Genomic DNA, 19,951 nt, shown 5'->3' with positions numbered 1-19,951 from the left:
TTTGGAATACCTGATCTGGTCATAATCTGTTGCAAGTACATTATTAATTATTATTATATAATTTAACAGTGTCAGTGTTACTTTAAACCCTAATTGGATTACACTGCACAAGTGTATTTGAGAGTAAAACTTGATGCAATCGTCAACAAATCCAGCTGACCAACAGAACACGTGCCTGGCACTTATTTCCACCAGAGATCTCCACTGAATAATTATTAAGTCATGGTTGTAATAGGGGAAATGTGTATTTTTAAGTGTTAAGTAATGTGTGTGAAGTGTCCAATGTGTTTAAAACTGAAGTGTGTTCCCTCTGGGCTGCAGAGGAAATCTGGCCCCATCAGCCACTGGGGAAAAAAACACTTCTGCCGGCTCTATTAGGGTTGAGATTTCACCTTCAGTTTTCAGACTCTGATTACTGGAGCTTTAAAAGGTATCTTTTTCTTCACTGGGATAGATAAGCTTATTGGCCTTAACACTTGAGAATTGGTTGTGTGTGTCTATACCTTTTGCATATAGATAAATTGGGGCAGTAGTGTGGTTGGAGACCACAATCTTTTCTGTACTTCTAGGGGATGCTTCTGCAAAGAAGTGTACCTCTAAACTTTGCCTATTCAACAGTAATGGAAAGTGTAGCATTTCATCCCAGATGATGGCATCTGAGCATTCAAAGGGCTGGCTTGCACAGTGCCTGTCACATTTTAACTGTCCTTGGGGGGGAAGAGGGCAATGACATTCTTTTGCAAATAGAGGAACAGGAAGAATAATTTTTATTTTTTAAGCTTTCCAGCTTCTCATACCCTTGGAAACAAAACTAAGAGTCAAGAAGCAAACTGTTATATTAGGCAAATATCTCTGATGCTTGTAAAGAAAAATCTGGTTCCAGTTCTGTTTAAACTAGGGGGACATCCCCTGCAGTGTTCCTGGTAGGTAGACATTGGGTTATAATTAGCAATGTGCTGCCCTTACTCTTACCCTGCTGGATGTGGGCAAGCTACTAGTAAAATCCTTATAGAGTTGCTTGCTGGTATGTCTTTTGGCTTTTTAGTCTACAGGTGAGCACAGCCTTTTTGAGAGGCTCAGGGTAAATTAGTAGCTGTATTTGAGATTTGAGTGGTGTTTGGATGTTAATACAGATGGACCTTTTTTTGTTTTAAACCTATACAGCGGTTGTTTTCCTTCCAAAGCAGCAGCCAATGTTTTTACTACACTGAAGAGCACAGAAGTTTTTAGTGAGATTACCTAGGCTTTATGATGCATTTGAAATGGGGGATCAGCTACTTGTCTTTAGGCTATGACTCTTTCTTTACACTGTGAAAAGCCATGTTATAATTAGTTTTTAATTTATGTAAGCAACTCTGAAGTGAAGAAATGCCATAAGTAGGAGCAGCATGCACACAGTCTTAACATTTGTCTGTTTTGCATGTTAACCAGCCAACCAGGAGGGAAATAGTTCTCAAATATTCAGCATGGGCTTGCAGGGCTATAGAATTCGCGCTGTTTAAAGAAATAGATTATGGTAATCTGTGAAGATGACCTAATGCATTGTCCCTTTGCATGTGAGATAAGATTACGTGTGGTGCCTTGGCCTTGTTGGGAAGTCTCTGGTGGGCCTGGGAGAGTGCTAGCTGCAAAAATCACAAGGCTGACCTGAACTATAGCGAGCAGTTGTTAGCCTGGAGCTTTGTTTCTAGGTAATCACCTGAATCTGTCTTCAGCAATTTTTTAAACACCTCTGTGCTGTAGAAGTTAAACTTTTTTTGAAGTTCTTGTTATGACAAAGGTGTTTGGTAAGCTGGGACTTGAAGAAGTGTGGCAGATATCATGGATGTCACCTTTCCCCTCCTCACCTAAAAGTCAAGAGCTGGCGAAGAGTACCGTTGAGAGGAGGCTGGATAAAGGTGCTGTCTTGTGCATTGCACTTGCTTCAGCTGGCAGGCCTTTCACCTGGGCTTGATCCAATGAATGTTGATGGTTATGGTGGTAAAGCTCACGTGTACACCAGTGCCTTTGGGTTTGGCCACCGGTCCTGGCTGTGCCTCTCAACGCACACTGTGTGGAGGCAGAACGGGGGGGGCTGTGAGCACGAGCCACGGAGGGGTTCAGCGGGGTTATTTCTGCAGCTGGAAAGTCCCAGCGTGCTCGTGGTCTCTGTGTGGGGTGGCCAGTTGATATTCTGTGCTTCAGTAGTGAAGCTGTGGGGTTGGCTGGTTTGGTTTTTTTAATGCCTTGTGACTTTTTAGTACAGGAAACTCTTTGCTTCAATTAACATCTGCGATCAAGGCAACCTCATGTCTGGAAGCATCTCAGCCCACCGGAGGTTGGTTTTGTTGTGTCTTTCCCTGCTCTGAAAGACGTTGGTTCCCTGGGAGCATGTGTCCCTCCAGAAGGTGGTCTCTGACCTGCTTCTGGAACTGCACAGCAGCATTTTAGGGCTTGAAGGAGAGGTGGGGAGATGGGAGAAGTAAGTCTATCCCATGTGGGGCAGAAAGTGGGTAATCTGGCTAGAGAGGTAACTGTGCCTAGATAGCAGGGCAGTCTTGGGGCCAGGGGAGCTCTGGCCAAGGCTCTGCGATGGTTGTCGTCTTGCTCTGTGACTAAGCACACACAACAGACTTGCTGTAAGGCCTTGGACAAGTCATTTGAATCTGTCTGGGTTCTATTTTTCTGTCCTTTGCACTGTTTGTAACACTGACCTCATCTCTGTTGTTGCCATCGGTATTAAGCGTGGTTGACCCAGGTTCATCCACTGTGGCGGTGGTGCCCTGGAACAACATAGCTGCCTGTTGCAGAAAGTTAGGAGCACTCCCTTCCCCTCTCCCCTTTACAGTGTGTTCTGGCTAAGTGATAAACTGTAGGCTTTGATTTGCCTCTAGGTGGTTTTTGTTCTTTTAAAAATTCAAGGTTTGTTTTCATGTCTTTCTCTGCTTGGGTGAGCAGGTTGCCTCCTTTCTAAAGGAAAGCTCCGCTCCCGGTGAAGAGACCAAGATCCAGAAGGGGCACAAGCTTTTGGTCTCCTGGCACTTGTTCTTAGCGGTGCCCCTAAGAGCATGTCCCAGGAGACTATGTGCAAGAAAGACCTGAGCCAGCAAGTCTGTGGGGAGCAACTGGGACCTTGTAGGTCTGGGTGCCACCTAGTCCCTCTTGTCCTGAAGGAAGGAGCCTCTGGTTGCTGCTGCTTGGGGCAACACTAGCCTTGTCTAGCTCAATTACACCCACAGCTCCCTTGGCTGGGGTCCAGCCAGTCTGTGTGTCCCTGCACGGGGCTGTCCCAACCGGAGGGATGTGGGGTTAGCACAGAGTGACTGTAAATCTGTCATCACCTGCTGCTGGGGGGGACGTGAATGTGCTCCATGGGTGGGAGGGCTTGGGAGCCACTGTTCCCACTAGGGTTAGATGCTGCTTTGCACATATGCATCACTTTGTTTCCAAGATAATGGCTTTGAAGGAGGAAATTGGAAAAAAATAAATTAAGAGAATAATAATAAAGTGACATGAACATGTTAGTTCCAATTCTTTTACTATGCTCTAGCTTTAAAAAGTCTACGGCATGCCTGGGTTAATTCCCACTTGATTCAATGCAACAGAGAAGAACTGCTTCTAATTAAAGGTAATAAAAAGAACAAATGTAACTACTTGTCCACACATGAGTTATTATATTTTTTTTACAATCGCTTAAAGAGATTTGGAAAATAGAACATAACTTGCAAGTTTCTGTCATATCAGTTCACTTGGTTGTCTCAAGTTTAGTATGCCAATGTGTGGATTAAGCCTTATGTAAGCAGTTGACCAATGATGTTTTAAAGCAAAAGCTGTTAAGAGCAATTGACCTGTACTGTGTTGGTGATGGGCTATAACTCTTCATGGTCTCTGCTAAGATAATGGGAGACTGTCTGTTCAGTTGATGGAAACTAAGAATAAGCCTTATGCTGCCGCTTAGAATTTGCGGCATATTTTTGGTACAAAACCACTTAAGGCGATTGTTTAACGTGAGGTTAATATTGGGTTCATAGGTGTTTGTGTTAGTCCTGCAAGGCAGCATGACATCTCTCTTGAAGGATAACGCAGTCCTTATGCTTCCTGGGAAATGTTAGTGTTAACTCTGCTTGGAGACAAGGAGATCCAGGTGGGTTTTGATCTGGCTGAAGAGATTCCTTCTTTGATTGCTATTTATCTCTAAATATGTCTCGTCTCCCCCCCCCCTTCTTTTTTTACTTCCCTTGACTCTGGAGTGTATGGATGCAAACTGGGTCTACTTTTTCTTGCCCTTTGGGGTTTTTAAGGTCTAGCCTTGCTTCCCTCACCATTAGGATTGGGATTTAAGTGCTGGCAGGGCTGGCCCTGAAGTTTGTGTCAGTGTGGGCTGACACATGGCTTGCACCATGCTAGTTTCAGTAGTTTGCTGCTTTTATTTTTGGACAGTGTGGCATGGGGATGCGTCAGACAGCACCCTTTATTTTCTGTGGGCTTTCCTCATGTGCTTTGAAATACCTTGCTGGAAAGTGTCAAATCAGAACCAGTATTTCTAGCAAAAAGGATAGAAACTCTTCACTTTAAAAAGAGTTTAGATCCAGCAGGAATTGGTCGCATTCCCAAACTCTGGTGTGGTATCAGCACCCTGTTTTCCTTTCATATTAATGCAAATATTACTGGGGTTTCTGATGTGGAAGAGCAGTGGTTTGGGCTGGAAAAGAGCCTGTGTTCATCCTTGGGAGAAACAAAGCAGCCTGCTCTGTCGTTAGAAAGAAGCTGTCCTGAAGAGGTTGCCCTTAAAAGGGTAAAGTGAATAAATGGATGGCTGAAGCATGAAAATGTCAGTGTTCTCTAAAACATGTGAATTAAACAAATGTCCACTCCTACGCATCCAGGATTACAGATGTCTGACACAGTGCTGGGACCCTTCTCCCTCTTCAGACGTGCTGAGCCAAAGCCCTCTGTGTTGCGCTCGTGTGGGATCACACCGGCCGCCAGCTGCCTGCGGGCCAAGCGGGCCAGTTGCTTGAGGGATGCACATGGTGATGGGGAGGGAGAGACTTGGTAATAGGTTAAAAACCAAACCAAACCTGGTGTTTTGGGGAAATCTGGTCTGCTCTACCTCTGTCTGTGAAAACAGACTCATAGCTCTTTGTCAATATAAAACCATTTGTGGTATCTTTATTGCATTAAAATAGTTTCTGTTCCCTCCCCCCTCACTTCCCCTGCCTCGTTTGTACATAGCTTCAGCATTTCTTGATGACCTTTTTGTTAATATGATTTCCAGTGGGAGCATTTCACAGTAGAAGTATGTATTCCTTCAGGGTTTACGCTGACATTTCCAGTGATTATTTAATTGGACTTCATGTTAGCCTGCATCCCCATGGGAACGCATACTTTTGCTATGAGAAGTTGTAATGTGTCTAATTTTGAGTTTCTGCTATAAACGCTTGCCCTCCAGGGAGGGTAAGTCCAATCCTCGTCTGTGGCTGCAGAATTGTCACCATAGTGTGTTTGGGATGTGGGGTTTCTTGTCTTGTTCCTAATTACATTCTTCTATAGCTTAATCCTTGTACCAAAATTGTGAGCAGGCCTTCTCTTTCACCTTCCTGACAGCTCCGCAAGGATAACGCAATGCTTTGAAGGACGCTGCCATGTGGCTTATTTTCCTTTGAATACCCCCTTCCCCCCCCTTTTTTTTTCTCTCTTTCAAATGGGCAGACTCCGCATTCACTCAGCATAGGGGGATTTCCAGTTACAAGCTGGAACCACTGTCTTGAATTCAGAGATGTGGTCCAGAAGTATTCACAGCAGCTTCTGGACAGGCTGGTGAGTAGTCCAGAAGTTAGTGGTCTCTCTTGGAAAAGCTGGCGAGTAAGGTAGGGAAGGGATGTGTGGGATTTGCATGGGTGGCCTGGATCCAAAACTTAGGGTCCGAAGAAAAAACTAACTTTAAGACAAAAAATAAACCCCAAAACCCACAAAAAACAAAAACCCAAGAAAGGTTCCCTAGTGGCAGGTTAAAAAAAAAAAATTGTTTGTTTCTAATTGGAACCAATTTAGATGATCTAGTGGTCCTCAGAAGAAGAAAAGCAGAGGGGTGAGACCTGCTGGTGGAAAGCAGCAAGTCATGTGTTGAGGTGTGGGAGGCACTGGGGGTGACTGTGGTTGCAAGCAGGCAGTGGCGGGTTTGGAGGAGCTGAGAGCCAGCATCTCTGGCACAGCCTGGCAGGGGAAGGGGTTTCCAGTGACCTCTCTCCCGCCTCCCTGGGACGTGTCCCTAGGACAGCCAGCTGCGCTGTGCCTGGTGTCAAAGTACAAAATAAAAGCAGATGAAACCAGGGACTGCAGAGGCCAGTGGCAGAGGATGCGCTGTGGCAAGGGGCGTGAGCCGTAGAGAGATGAAATTAGAAACAACATGCAAACGCACGTGCATGCCTCGATGCTGAGGGGAAACCTTTCCTCTTTATCTGGTGTCACACTCTTGACTTCTAAAGGGACCTCAGAGTAGTTGTGTCAAGGAATTTGTGTACAAACAGACCTCTTGGGATAGTTCCCACATGGAAAAAACCTGACCTTGCAAGTTCTTCAGAATGCAGGGGTTTGCCTTTTTTTGAAGTGCTGTTGGCAGCTTGATTAGAGGGAGAGACTAGATTAGATTGAGTGTATTGAGGTGGAAGCTGTTCTTTGTGAACTATGTTTACTTTTACTTCATGTTTGTTTAAAGCTTAATCTTTTGTGGCAAGGCTGATGCTGAATGCTGTGTGGGCAACAGGGAAAGCAACCCTGCGATGGGCCTTTTGAACCTCCTTCAGGCAGGTGAAAAATATACTTGCAGGACCAGAAGGCCAGACCTCTTCTACTTGCTAGTAGCAATAGAAGTAGAAAAACTTTCAGTTAGGCCTTTGATTTTTTAGAAAATGGGGGCAATAGGGTTTGTTGCGGTAAATGTGGATACTTATGTTGCAAAAGGATGGATTTTTTTTTTTAATTTCCTTCCCTTCTTTAACAGCAGTAATGGTAATGTGTAAAGCAGTCCTGGTGTCACGGTGGTCTCCTTGTACTGCAGAAGGATGGGTTCCCCTCTGTTGGGGGGCTTGACATCACATAAATCTCCCTCAAGTATTTTAAAACCAGGCAAACAAAACCCCCACCATTTCCTTGAAATCAAAGGAGTAACTCCTAATGCCACCTGGGTGAGCGTGGTCTGATAGGTCCCCACCCCTTTTGACAGAAGGAAGTTGCCCTTCTCATCGCAGGTTCCCGCTGTGTGAGCCAAATACTGTATTTTTAACCATGTCAAGCTTCCTACAGCAGTGAGGGCAAGCCCTGAGTGCTGCTCAGCAGCAGCTGTGGTGAGGAGGACATCTGTCTTGGAGAGTAGGAACACTCCTACAGTGACCTGCTGGGATTAGCCCTATTGCTCTAGAAGAGGCATGGGAAGCATAATTCTTTGCCACAACAAGTGGAGCCCTGCTTGGACAAGGAAAGTGGCTGTCTTGTGTTCTTCAGGAAATTTGAACGTACCTTCTTTCAGTGCCTCAGGATGAACAGAGAGTGTTCCTCAGTATGCACCAAGAACCATCTTTGCTATGGCTAAAACGGTGCCAGCAACAGCTGTGGGAAAGTGTGGTGGCTAGATCTTCCACTGCAAGGTGGTCTTAGCTCTTGTGCTCTATGGGTGCACCCCCAGTGCCTCCATGCCCTCCCTGCTAGTGCCTTTGGTACCCAGTAGACCTACCCCTGCTTGAGGCTAAGGGAGTACTGCAGAGGAAATACAGAGTTAGGTGCTTTTCTCCTGCTTTTACTCTTCCCATGTCATCTGGTGGTGTTGGAGATAAGGTAGTGGGCCTTCCGTTTGGTTATGGCCCAGGTGCAAGATCCTTTGTGCACAGCCATAAACTTTGCAGACATGGCTGTGTTGGTAAGTGGTATAAAGAGATGGTCTGGATGGTTGTCCACATCCTGGGAGTGGATTTGGCCTATCCTGGCTGAATTCCGCTTCAACCTGTACACCTCCTTTTTCCTTGGTGAAAGGAAACAAGCTGTGATGGATTTGCTGCTAAAAGCATACCTGTGTCAGAGGGGAGCGGTATCCCCTGGGGTGCTTCTGTGCTGGAGCTCGCTGGTTCACCGTGCATGGGAAAGCACTGCTAATATAGATGTGTGACCTGGGGACAAGGCATTGCCTCCAAATAAGCTCAGCCAGCCTCACCCCTCTGTAAACTTGTTGTGTGAAGGTTAGCCCAAGGAAAGCAATGCTATGTACCCGCTGAAGCCGGTGGGGACTGTAGCCTGAGCCAAAGGGGAGGAATACGTGACAGTAGGGAAAAAAAGTAAGCAAGCACAGTGCTCAAAGGTAAGTGCATCTCGCTTGAGCATGGTGCTACAGTCCATAGCATGCCCTGCCTATGGTACAGGAGCAGCCCAAATGCTGGCATTAAAGCGGTGGTGGCTCAGCACCAGCTTGCCACCCTGCAGCAGGACCTCTGGGCACTGATGGCAGCATGGCAGGGGGGTGGCTGTGGGGCCTGGACCCCCCTGCCAGGCTGAGCAAAGGACACAGCACTGGGTGGATGAAGTGTCTGGGCAGTACCTGGCCTCTATTTTTACATGCTGGAGTCACATTTGCTTAACCTTGAGGCATCCTGCACTTTGAATCAACTTGACACAAAGTCATCTGTTCATTAATAACACAGAAGCAGTTTAATTGTTGTCTTAGTGGAAAAATACATGAGACTGTCATCAGCTGTTGCTTCTGGCAGTGCTTTTCTGCAGTAATGTAAATAAATGAGGTCACAGGTTTAAAGGAACAGGCTGTACTTGCACAAATTCAAAGCGTCATCTTAAACAGATATGCACCAATTGTCTGAATATCTTTGTCCTGTGCCCCAAATGCTCGCTGTAACATTTTGACCTTAAACACACTCAAACGCAGCTGCAGGAGCTCGGTTTGCTATGTCGGTACTGACAGGGCACATGCTGAGTGGGTGTTTTAAAACTTGGCTTCGTTCCTGAGCAAGTGAAGCTTTTAGTGGCCAGAACCCCAGTATGGCCAGATTCTCTGCTGCTCTCCCCGTGAGAGCCCAGCAACTCAAGAGGAGGGGAAGCTACAGACCGAACATCTTTTCTGCTGATACTTCACAGCAGCCTGGGATTTCTCCTCTTGTTGCGCATGTGCGTGTGTATTTTGGTTCTATTTTTTTGCAATGGCTTTGTGGTATTGTAATCGAGGATGAGCGGATCCAGAAATCCGCCTGGACAGCTTTGAAAGCTGTATAAAAGGTCTGTTTGTCTCCCGGGACCACGTGTTCTGTCTAAATGTAGATCCCGCATCTGCAGTCTGTCATGTATAAAAATATGTTCCTGTTTGTAATTGTAGCGGGAACACCCAGTACCTGTCATGCTCAGAACAAAGTATAGCCACACCAATGAGGTAATGCAAAGGTATTGCTTTATGGTGAGGGTATTTCACGGTAACTGCCTCTCTTATAAGCTCCCTCACTACTCACTGTGGAGGAAACAAGGTCACTTACTCCCTTTACTGTGGGGTAAGAGCCTGTTTCCTATCTGGAAACATGTTGCAAATATACCAAAACATATTGTAAACCCACATCCTAATTTGTGTGTAGTCACACAGCCATAGAACAGCAGTGATGGTTGAAAGAGGTGTCAAAGACGACACAGAGAAGGAGGGCAGGTGTTACTGTACTCCTTGTACTTTAATTCTCAGTCTGGTCTTAAAAAAACCAACCAACCAAAAAACCCCACTTGTATAAAATATGTGCAGGTAAGGTTTGTTTCTTGCTTTCTTTGAAGATGATTGTTTCTATTGCAAGGTCTTGGTGTCCCTTGTAAAAGTTGGTTGCCTAGTTCCTGCCATACCTTTTGTGCCTGTTTTGCATCGTATTTGCCCTCTTCTGGTGGCAAATGACAGCCACCATGTTTGGCATGATTTTTATGCAAGCACCATGCTGCGTGTCGGTTGTTTGTTTGTTTGGGTTTTTTTTGTTTTTGTTTTTTTTATTTGTTCAGAGCTGCTCTGGCTCCTGTCCAGCTGCTCACCTGGCTGTGTAGCACTGGTGCAAGCCTTGGGCTCCTGGGTGGCTTCAGAGCTGGGAAATCTGTGTGCAGCTGCTGCCTGGGTGCTGCTCGGTGGGGGATTTTGAGGAGCATTAAAGTGAGATGTTTATGGGCAGATGGCTGCAAAGAACTTGAACAAACAAGTGTGAATAGCTGGAGCATGTACGGTGCTGACTTGAAACCTCCTAGAAGTTTTGAGGTCTTGAACAATCCAACGTCTGTTGTCACTTGCTAACTGTTCTGGCAGGGCAGGATGCTGGAAGATGTCATGCAGTGGTAAGTGCAAAAATATCTGGCTCTTGCATCAGTGGTGAGCAAGAGCACTTGGTCTTCTGTTGTGTTCCACTAGATAGCAGGCAAGGCCATCAGTCGTGAAGGGTCCTGCTTCAGTGATTCATTTCCTCAAGGAAGAAATACCTTGGGTTCCCCAGTGTGCTGGGCATTCTTGCATGTCCATTTTCATTCAGATCTGGGTAGGTTCAGCCCCCCTGAAAGCCTGCCTCGCAGCAGGTTGGGAGCAGAGTGTGCACAAAAGCACTTGGGATGTTCTCTGCATCCATGTATGGGCTGCGTCAAACTGGCTGGGCAGTTCAGGCTTTTTGCTGTACTTTGGTTATTAAAGCTACGTGGTATGTTTAAAGCTAGAAGAGACAGGCTACAAGCATGACATTCTGTAGAAGTGAACATTGGTGGCTTATCTAGCTGTTGGCATTTTGGTTTGTCATTGAAGGTGGCTATGCAGCTGAGTCTAGGCTTCATGGCTGTTGTTCAAACTGCACTGCTATGCATGCTCTGGTTTTTCCTGGTGGATATATTATACTGCCTCTGCTTAGGCTGCCTGTATATGACGAAGGCTTTTTGCATATTGCATAAAAGCGGCTGAAAAGCTGCTTTTGAAGTGCAGCATATTTTTGTGCTAGTGAGAGGCTTCTGCCAGGTTGTGCTTCTCTTCCCCACTCCCTATTATTGCTCTGTGTAACACTTCTTCATGCCTCAGGTTTGGGAAGGCTTGAGCAGCTTCAACCACAAAACAGCTTCTGTTACAACGACGAGTGGAGCCTCTGCATCCATACCTCGAGCTTCCTCGTGATCCAGAGTTGCTGTCAGTAGCAGTGATATGTCTTGGTCCTTGCTGAGTTTAATGAATCAGCTCAGGCTTGCAGTAGCTATGTGTTGGCCTGCTCTCTCGGTACAGCATCTTCTCTCCCACCACTTCTCCCCCACTGCATGAAGATTTTAAATGCTGAAATAGCAGCTGCTTGACAAAGGAATACAGATGCATTTGAATTTGTACATTGTATTTACCTTCATGTGGAAAGTCCATCCCTCTTTGACTCTTTCTGACTGGTCATAACAAACCTTGCTTGGACCTTTTTTGGGAAGTAGTCTCACAAGCTTTAGAAAAACCTGAGCATTATGCATGCGTGACCTCCACTTAAATTACCCGAGTGCCTCATAAATTAGCTAGGAGCAAGGATCATGTGTGGTGAGCATGGCAAGAGTGGATTAAGGGAACAGCACTCATGAGGCATCTGGATCCTGGTTTGGGACCTGCATGACTTGTATGGCAGTGCAGATGCAAGCTAAGCTTTTACTGTTGGCTTTAGAGTTCAGCTAATGACTGCATTTTGCTGCATCCTTCTGGGTACTAGTGTTCTTGTCCAGTCCTCCCTTGCTCACATGTCTGAGCCAGTTCAGGTTAGTAATCCTCTCCCCAGCAACGTGTTGTTTCAGGGATGTTTGCTCTGAGAGTTGCTTGGTTATGGTACTTAAGTATTGCTTGAACTGACTTTTTAATTCCCTACCAGCATGAGGGAGGAGAGCAAGGAGAGGGAGGATGTAGACTGACTTTAGGAAAGGTGACTTCTGCACTGGTGAATGTCAGGAAAGAAATAGTCGGTGAAGCTATTGTATGTATGGCTACTCCACTTGTTTGGGCATCTTCTGCATGGTTTATTTGGGGTTGTCTTGCTGTCTTTTGGCCTGATGTTCCTGCTGGAATTGTGGGGATTGCCCTGCACCTCTTGATCTCTTCTGGGTACAGTGATAACAGAGTTCTGCACAATGTAATGTCCTCTCCTCCCTGTTCTCATCTGCTGGACTAAAGCTCACACTGAGGAATAGTTGGTAACAGGAGTAAGAGTGTCTTCTGGCCAACAGGGCAGGCAGAGGCCCTGAGAGGAAGGCAGAGGTGGTGAGGAAAGAGCTCGCTCTAGACTCTCCAGCTCTGCTGTGTCTTACAGGGTGGCTGGGTGGTGAAGCAGGATGGTGTCTGCCACACCATCAGCGTGTCTGCATCTGGGTGATGAAGCAGTGGGATACTACCTCTGCCTATGGCAGCTTACTCCCAGAAGGCTGCAAGAGAGATGGAAAATGAGTGTTGGCTCTGGAGTCACTAAAGCAGCTTACCTTTTAGGGGTTTTCTTGGGAATCCTAGCATGCTCTGGTCATTGTTTAAACAGCAGTATTTAAGCTGAATGGATTGCTTGCCTATGCAGAGGGATGGGAATGTGGGTTAGGGCTTAGCCTTTAGCCTAGACTCTGGGCTGGGGCTGTTGGTTTGGATGAAACTTCAAACATCTTCAGCTTAGGGACCATAGTGGTGTTTGTTTTTCTTGATTGGACTAAGCAGACTTCTCAGACCCTGTCAAGGCCAGGTGGTGCAGTTGGCAGTCGAGCTCAGATTTTTGTCCTTGCTCTTCTTCCCGTCCTGTTCCCCTGTTGTAACAGCTTCATGAGTAGAGAACTTTAAGGCAGATCTGTGTTCTCTGTGTCCTGTAAACAGCAGAAACAGACAAGCATGCTTCTGAGATGGGGGTAATACTCTGTGTTTTGTGGGCAATTCAAGGATTTCTGGGAAAATGAGTTACTGGCAGCATGTGAAGGACAGAAATCTGGACATTAAAAAAGGGCACTTGTATTAGAGGGGCTCAGCTGGTTGTAACCTAGTCTGGGTGCCTCATGCCCATTGAGTACTCTGTAGGGCACAGAGATGGTCCCTGGGTGGGTCATACCCTATGGGCTGGTGCATGGACATTTGGAGTTGCAGCACTCAAGACGTAGGCATCGAAGCCCTTTGTGTGTGATCCAGAGCCCATCTGACAGTGTGTTGTGCTGTTTTAAAATCCTCCTTTGCTAGATCACTGTGAAAGAGCATGGAGAAGACAAATAAGCTCTTTTCTGCTTTTTTTAAAAAATAACATTATTGGGACGGTGACATTCAGCATTTATTTTGGCTAGTGTAGCTCTTTCTAGTAACTTCAGCGTAGCTCTCCCCCCTCCTGGGTTTTTGTTTTTTGCTTTTTTTTTTATTGGCTTGCATTTAACAAAGTGCGGTTGAATCTGAACACTTGGCCCGTCTCGATGTGGTGCATGACTCCAAGTATCCTGGTACAACATAAACGTGTGCTTTTGTGGGCGAGGCGGGGGGATATATCATTGCATTTCTCCTCTTTCCGCCTTTTTCTTTTGGAGGAGCCACCTGTTAGCATTACATCAGCGGCTCCCAGGAACGCTGCCTCCTACCAAAGGCCTTACACAAAGTAGTTCTTCTTGTATTGTTTGCGCTCAAAGAGCTGATGTCATGCCAGCTGATGTCATTGTGTGCTTTGTGTAATCGCTATGGAAACCGGGCAGGTGGGGAGCCTGGGGCTGATGTAATTGCCGAATGAGGTGTAGAAAGAAGGTCTGCTTTTCTTGCTCCAGTTCTGCGGAGCCGCCCTCCTGAAAAAAAAAAAAAAGAAAAAAAAAGGGTGGGGGCTGGGGCAGTGGGAAATGCTGCTTGAAAAAGCCAGCAAGATGTGCAGTAGAGCCAGGGGAGGCATGAGCCAAAAAAGTGACTTCTCCCTCCTGCTTTGGATCCATTTGCCAATTCGTATTAATGTCCTAAAAATAACTCTTGCTAGATATTTTGAGGCAACCGGGGCAGAAAAAGGAGAGCTGTTGGCCACATGTTAAGTGAGCACCTCAGTCACTGTTAGGTTACGAGGAACGGTTTTCTTTTGTTCAGCCGTACGAACGCATACGTAGGTTTCCCCGGAGTGATGCTGGCATGAGCTGCACCCACCCCTCCTCGGGGGTGTTGGATGGGGGGAATGCACTGCAGGGCTGCTCCCACCTGCGGACAGGTAAAGCCAAAACTGTCCCAGCTGTCTCACTGCTCTGCTTTGGTGTGCTGCTAGCCCATTTGCTTGTAGTTTTGGTGATGTTTTCCGTCTTGGAAAAATGCCTTTTGTCTTCCCTTCTCCCACCCCCCAGCCTTTGCTGCCTCCCACGGGCTTGTAGGTGAGGCAGCCGCAGCGCACTGGTGCTGCACAGAGGCACGTTTGTCTGAGCCTGTTCCTTGGCACCGTCAGCCTCGTGGAGGGGAGGACAATGTGTGCTGCTGATTCATGCCACCCTTGCCGTTGGTGGTCATGGCCAGCATTGGTCACTGTGACAGCGGTGGTGGGAACAATAGAGCCAGCTCCAGTCCTGGTGGCCCCAGCACGTGCTCTGAAGAACGGTGGGTCCAAAGTGTCGCCGACCTTGGGGTGTCTAACCAAAATATCTGCTTGGTCTCTCTTCCCAGGAGGACTCAGCGGTTTCAAGCAGAACCATGAAAACCTCTGCGATAACTCCCTCCAGCTGCAAGAGTGCCCCGAGGGGGGAGGAGGGGGCGGCGCGTCCGCCGTGCCCCCCACGCTACCTCAGTCCATCCCCACCACGCCAGACATCGAGAATGCTGAGCTCACCCCCATCCTGCCCTTCCTCTTCCTTGGAAATGAGCACGATGCTCAGGACTTGGAGAAAATGCAGAGGATGAACATAGGCTACATAATCAATGTGACCACCCACCTGCCCCTGTACCATTACGAGAAAGGCCTGTTCAACTACAAGCGGCTCCCGGCCACTGACAGCAACAAGCAGAATCTCAGGCAGTATTTTGAAGAGGCTTTTGAGTTCATTGGTAATTACCCTTGACTGGAAATACTCCTGTGTTTGTCTTTTTTACCTGATGTTAGAATCTAGAGTGAATTTTTTGCTTTGTGAACTACCCTGAAGGCTACGTAATGCCATATTTACTTCTGTTTATGTTGTCAGAAATTCTGAGCGTGTCCATGTTTCTACTCATTCTCATCTCTGGCATATCCGGTTAAGTAGCCTGGGGGTACAATTTTTATACATTGATAGTGATGCCTGCCTCCAGGCTTCCAAATTCAGGAAACCCCAGAAAACTGAGACTTTTGTCATCCCTTCTTCTTGATTCCTTTGCGTTCCTAGTTTCCACAGTGGCTTCTAGCCAATTTTTCATAGTAACTATACTTAATGATGGCTGAGTCTTTCCTAACTTAATTTCATGAGAAAACTGATGAACTTCCACACTTTGCTTCTTCTACCATTAGATTTGTAACTTCAGAGTGTATGTGTGGATGACTTGATTGTGATGCAAACCTGTATTAATAAGCCCCTAAACCCTCTAGGCTGTGTGAGAGAGTTCACCACAAACATGCAGCTTGTTGGGGAGGTTGCTGAAGAAATGACCCAGCAACGTTACCCATGTTGCTCTGAACCTTGCTACAATCCACACAGTACAGCACTTAGCCAAGTTTAGGGGTGCATTCAGCTCTTGTTGGTCATCTAGGCTAAAACCACGTGGCCTTTTTAAGCAAGGCTGGTCAGTGAGGACATCAGCATGTGATACTGAAAACTTCTGAGGACCTTCCCTTGCCCCTCTATACGTCTCTTGTGGGCACAGCTTTTGCAGCATAGCGAAGGTCCACTTGTGCTTCCCCAGCGCAAGTATGTGTCCTGACAGGTTTTCTGAAATATGCTGGGGGGACCGCTGACATATAATTTTATTTTCTTGTGCCAAGGTTGGGCTAATCTCTTTACCCATACTTCAGCCTTGATGGTGGAGGACTAGACAGAAGAAGTGTGGTTCTGTGCTGTGTCACAGTTTAGGTCCTTAGCTGACTCCATGCTGAAGTGGGTGCAGAGCTGTCTTCCTCCCTGCCCTCAAACGATCAATGTTTATGGCCCTCGAGTCAGGGTGTGGGTACACGGCTCCTGAAACTCAAGTCTGTTTGGGCTGGTTCTGTGGAGGTGCTCTCGGGCTCAGCAGGGATTGGGCCCCAGTTGTGGGACTGGGTCCCAGGGCAAGGAGGTCCAAGCTCAGCATATTCTTCTGACCCCATCTGCCCCTGCTGTATGCCTGCTCTGAAGCAGACGGCTCGTCAGCCTAGTCCGGCTGTGGTTGGGTTGGCAGGGGGTCATCCTGCGCTGATGCATGCAGTCTGTAGCCATGCTACTTCAGTGAAGGTGCAAATCACTGCTTACACTGCAGTTCAGATGGAGTGCAGCATTAAAGCATGAGTCTTATCACTGAGAACTTCTGTCTGGAGCCCTTGGGCTTTTCCTCTACAGTGGAGAGGACCAAAGGATCTCTACTTAAAACCAAATTTTTCCTAGTGTTCTTAACCCAACCCCGGCTCTACCAGTAGTGCTGTCAGCTGCCCAAACTGCTCATTCCTACGTGCATGGGAAGGTGAACGCCTCTTTTTGGGTGAAGGGAAGCCCTCTCTGAGGGCAGGGATGAGGGAACCTCACTTTGATCCTTTGGGAAGAAAAGCTGGGTCAAGAAATCCAGTAAAACCTTAAACTTTGAATTCACCAAGATGAGGAGATGCAATAGGCTAAGCTTATGTAAAGAAACTGCAAAGCTCTGAGGTCCTCTGGAGGTGGGAAGGAGATCTCTGCTCCCAGCATCCCTATGAACTGCAGGATTAGAGCTCTCGAAACCACTAAAAGATAGTGTTTGGCTTATGATCTTACCAAGGGCAGAGAAAGCAGCCTTGCTCTGAAAAGGTTTAGAAAGTCTTTCAAAACCCCATTTACTTTCCTCTTTAATAATTACAGCTTGAGGGTCTGTCTCTGTTTTTAATAAACAAATATTTCTCCATTGAGAGTTTTTCTTCATAGCAAGTTTAGCCAGCTGGGGAAGAAACTAGTCAAAGCTTTCCCTTCCTCAGGGTAAACTTTAAATTGCATTTGAGAAGATTTGGAAATGTTTAAACAGCAGATCATTGGCCTATGTTTCTTTAAATGTTTTAAAAAACCCACAACCAAACCCAGGTTTAGCTAAGACTAAAGCCATAGGAAGTGAAATCATCAGAAACTCCCTGGGAAAGTGTGTCAAAATGCGTTAGAGAGTTTCAGCTTTCTGAAAGACTAACTGGCAAAAATGTCTAGAGGGAAGTCTGCTTCATCTATGCTTTCACAATACAGGTTGAACATGTGGGGTAGGATGAACCATACTCTTGGTGGTGTTGGATTCATGCCAAAACTTGCAGACTAAATTCCTGCTCATCCTGCGGATTAAAACAAAAGAATAAGATGTCACATCTTGAAAGCTTTATCTCCTGTTTTAAAAGCAAGCTGTGGGAGATGAGGATGGTATCGTAGTGACTGTCCTCTTTCTTGTGTCCTGTTAGCCTGTGGTTCCAGGGCCTTCCGTCCTCCCTAAATCCTTCCCAGGTTACATCCCTCTAAGTGGTATATCTTGGTGGAGAGCACATGATTGTTGACGTTTCCCTCCCTCCCCACCTCGTCCTTTGCCCACTGCTCCCAGTGAGAAGCTCTGGAGGGACAGCATTCGGCAGAATGCAATGCTGTGCTTGAACCACGAGGAGATAGGGATGGCAAATCCCTTTTTCACACTGCTGAAGGTGACAAATTCAAAACATGCAGAGCTTGACATGCAGGAAGCGAGGAGTCAGAATTTGAGGTCTCTTACCAGTGAGGTATAAACTGGATCCAGCTCCTGCTTTTGCAGAGACACCGCAGCAGAGTGCCCTGTTGCAGCTCTTTTCAAGAGTAGCTTTGTAAAAAGCCTCAAAGAATAGGGCTTTGAAACAGATGTATTGTTACGAATTGGAATCTGAAAAGACCTGTTTTTTGAAAAGGTGATGTCCTGCTTTGGGAGGTTGAGATGCTGACGTAATGCGGCGTTGTGACAGAGGTGGAGCCCGAGCTGCCTTGTCATGGGCCTTGACCTCCTAAATAAATACTCCCTGGCAGTGCGTGTGAGCAGAGCAGCGCAGCGGCATCTCTCAATGTGCCGTTCGTCTTATAAAGAGATAAAAGTGGACGTGAGGATTTTCAGTGTTAGGCTGGCCTGTGTTTCACATTCAGTAACTCTGAAACCCCAAAGGAAGATGGACTGGAGGGGAAGGGGAGGAGACAGTGGTGTGCTTGTAATCAAATAAAGGGACTTTTCACATTAAGTTACTCTTAATTGTACTGAGCTTTTTCTCATTTACAAACTGGCAAAAATCTTACTTTGTCCTCTCTTTCTCATTTCCAGAGGAAGCTCATCAGTGTGGAAAAGGTCTCCTCATCCACTGCCAGGCTGGTGTCTCCCGATCTGCTACCATAGTTATCGCATACTTAATGAAGCACACACGCATGACCATGACGGATGCCTATAAATTTGTGAAAGGCAAACGACCAATCATTTCCCCTAACCTTAACTTTATGGGGCAGTTACTGGAGTTCGAAGAAGATCTAAACAATGGTGTTACACCGCGAATCCTCACACCAAAGTTGATCGGCGTAGAGACCGTCGTGTGATGGTGAAGCTGTGAGGAGGTGGTCAATGAAGGGGTTAACCTATTCTTCACCTGATTTGGGGCAGCGACGGGTGGGTTTTGGGTTTTTCTTTTTAGCTTTCAAGGGGGGTTTTGTGGCAAACTTTTTGTGAATAAAAACCTTTTTTTGTAAGGAAAGGTTTTTAAAAGATCTAAGAACTTCGCCATGTTTGGGATGCTGTTGTGATTTCCTTCCCAGATGCCGGCAGAGCAGGGAGGCTTCGGAGCAAAAGGAGTACTTTTAAAAATCAAAATAATAAAAAGAAACATTGGGCTTTTTCCTTTTTATTTTTCCCTCCTCTCTAGCTACTTGTAGAGTTTATGGCTAAGTAGTCTGTGCAGGTTCATAGACTGAAGAAACCGAAGTTGAAGACGAAACAGAAGCAGCCAAAAACAAAGCAGAAAAAATACTCCCTGAAACATAAGGGCCTTTGTTCTGCAAAGGCTTTGCTAAAGATAACCTAGCAAAACGCTCACCAATGCAAAGGAAATCGGAGCAGCTTAAAAAGTCTGCAAGGCACTTTTCACACTCCTGACTCAAACTAAAGAAGAAAAGAAAAAAAGTTTATTTGGTGTGTTTCATGTTCCAGTTCTATTTTTCTATTTTGGGGTGTAAGGTTTTAACAGTAAGGGACTTTGATCATTCTATGCCATATGCCTTCACTGGCTTCTCGTGCAATAATAATTTGGAGTTTGTTTTGAGTGTTCAAACCAATTGGAGTTGGCTGCCCACTAATAATAAGATAATAATTTTTAAAGTCTAATAGTGCAACGGCAGCCAGCTTGGTTCAGAAAGGATAAATGAGAGCAACTATTTCGTTCCTTTATATGATTTTGATCCTGGTTACAGTGCCATAAACCTTGTTGCATATGTATATCAGAATGTACAAAAATCAAGAACGAGCAAAGTTTATTTAAAAATATTTTTCGCACAAAATATTGGTGTGTTTCAGTTGTCTATGTAAAAACAAATTTGATTATAAAACAAAAAATCTTTTGGAAAATGTGTGTCCTTTTATTTCTTTAGCAGTTTTCCATTTTCTTTCTATGGGATGGGTTTTTGTTCTGTTCTTTTTGTTTTGTTGTTTTTTTTTGTTGCAGTGTTCATCTCCCTTTGACAAAACTGATCTCTTGTTTGGCATCTCCTCTTCAGTGTCTCGTTCCTGTCCTGCTATTTTCTACTGTACTCTTGCATCCTTCAATTTCTGTAACCAGATTTTTCTCTCCTGGAAGTGCATCAGTTTTGGAGCTGTTCAGCTGAATTGGCACTA

General features: G+C 46.0%; 1 protein-coding gene across 2 annotated transcripts in view; it reads left to right on the top strand.

The window, feature by feature from the left end:
- DUSP10 (dual specificity phosphatase 10) overlaps positions 1-19,698 on the top strand; it is a 29,958-nt gene extending 10,260 nt beyond the window's left edge. For both annotated transcript variants that reach the window (XM_049833954.1, XM_049833953.1), the window contains exons 3-4: positions 14,624-15,001; positions 18,398-19,698. In XM_049833954.1, coding sequence (XP_049689911.1) covers positions 14,624-15,001; positions 18,398-18,663 — 644 coding nt within the window. In that variant the 3' untranslated portion in view covers positions 18,664-19,698. The remainder of the gene's footprint in view (positions 1-14,623; positions 15,002-18,397) is intronic.
- The last annotated feature ends 253 nt before the right edge of the window (positions 19,699-19,951 follow it).

Source organism: Accipiter gentilis, chromosome 30, assembly GCF_929443795.1.
Source record: "Accipiter gentilis chromosome 30, bAccGen1.1, whole genome shotgun sequence".
Classification (NCBI taxonomy): Eukaryota; Metazoa; Chordata; class Aves; order Accipitriformes; family Accipitridae; genus Astur; species Astur gentilis.
The sequence above is the reverse complement of the archived record's forward strand: the minus strand, read 5'-3'. Positions and strand labels throughout refer to the sequence as shown.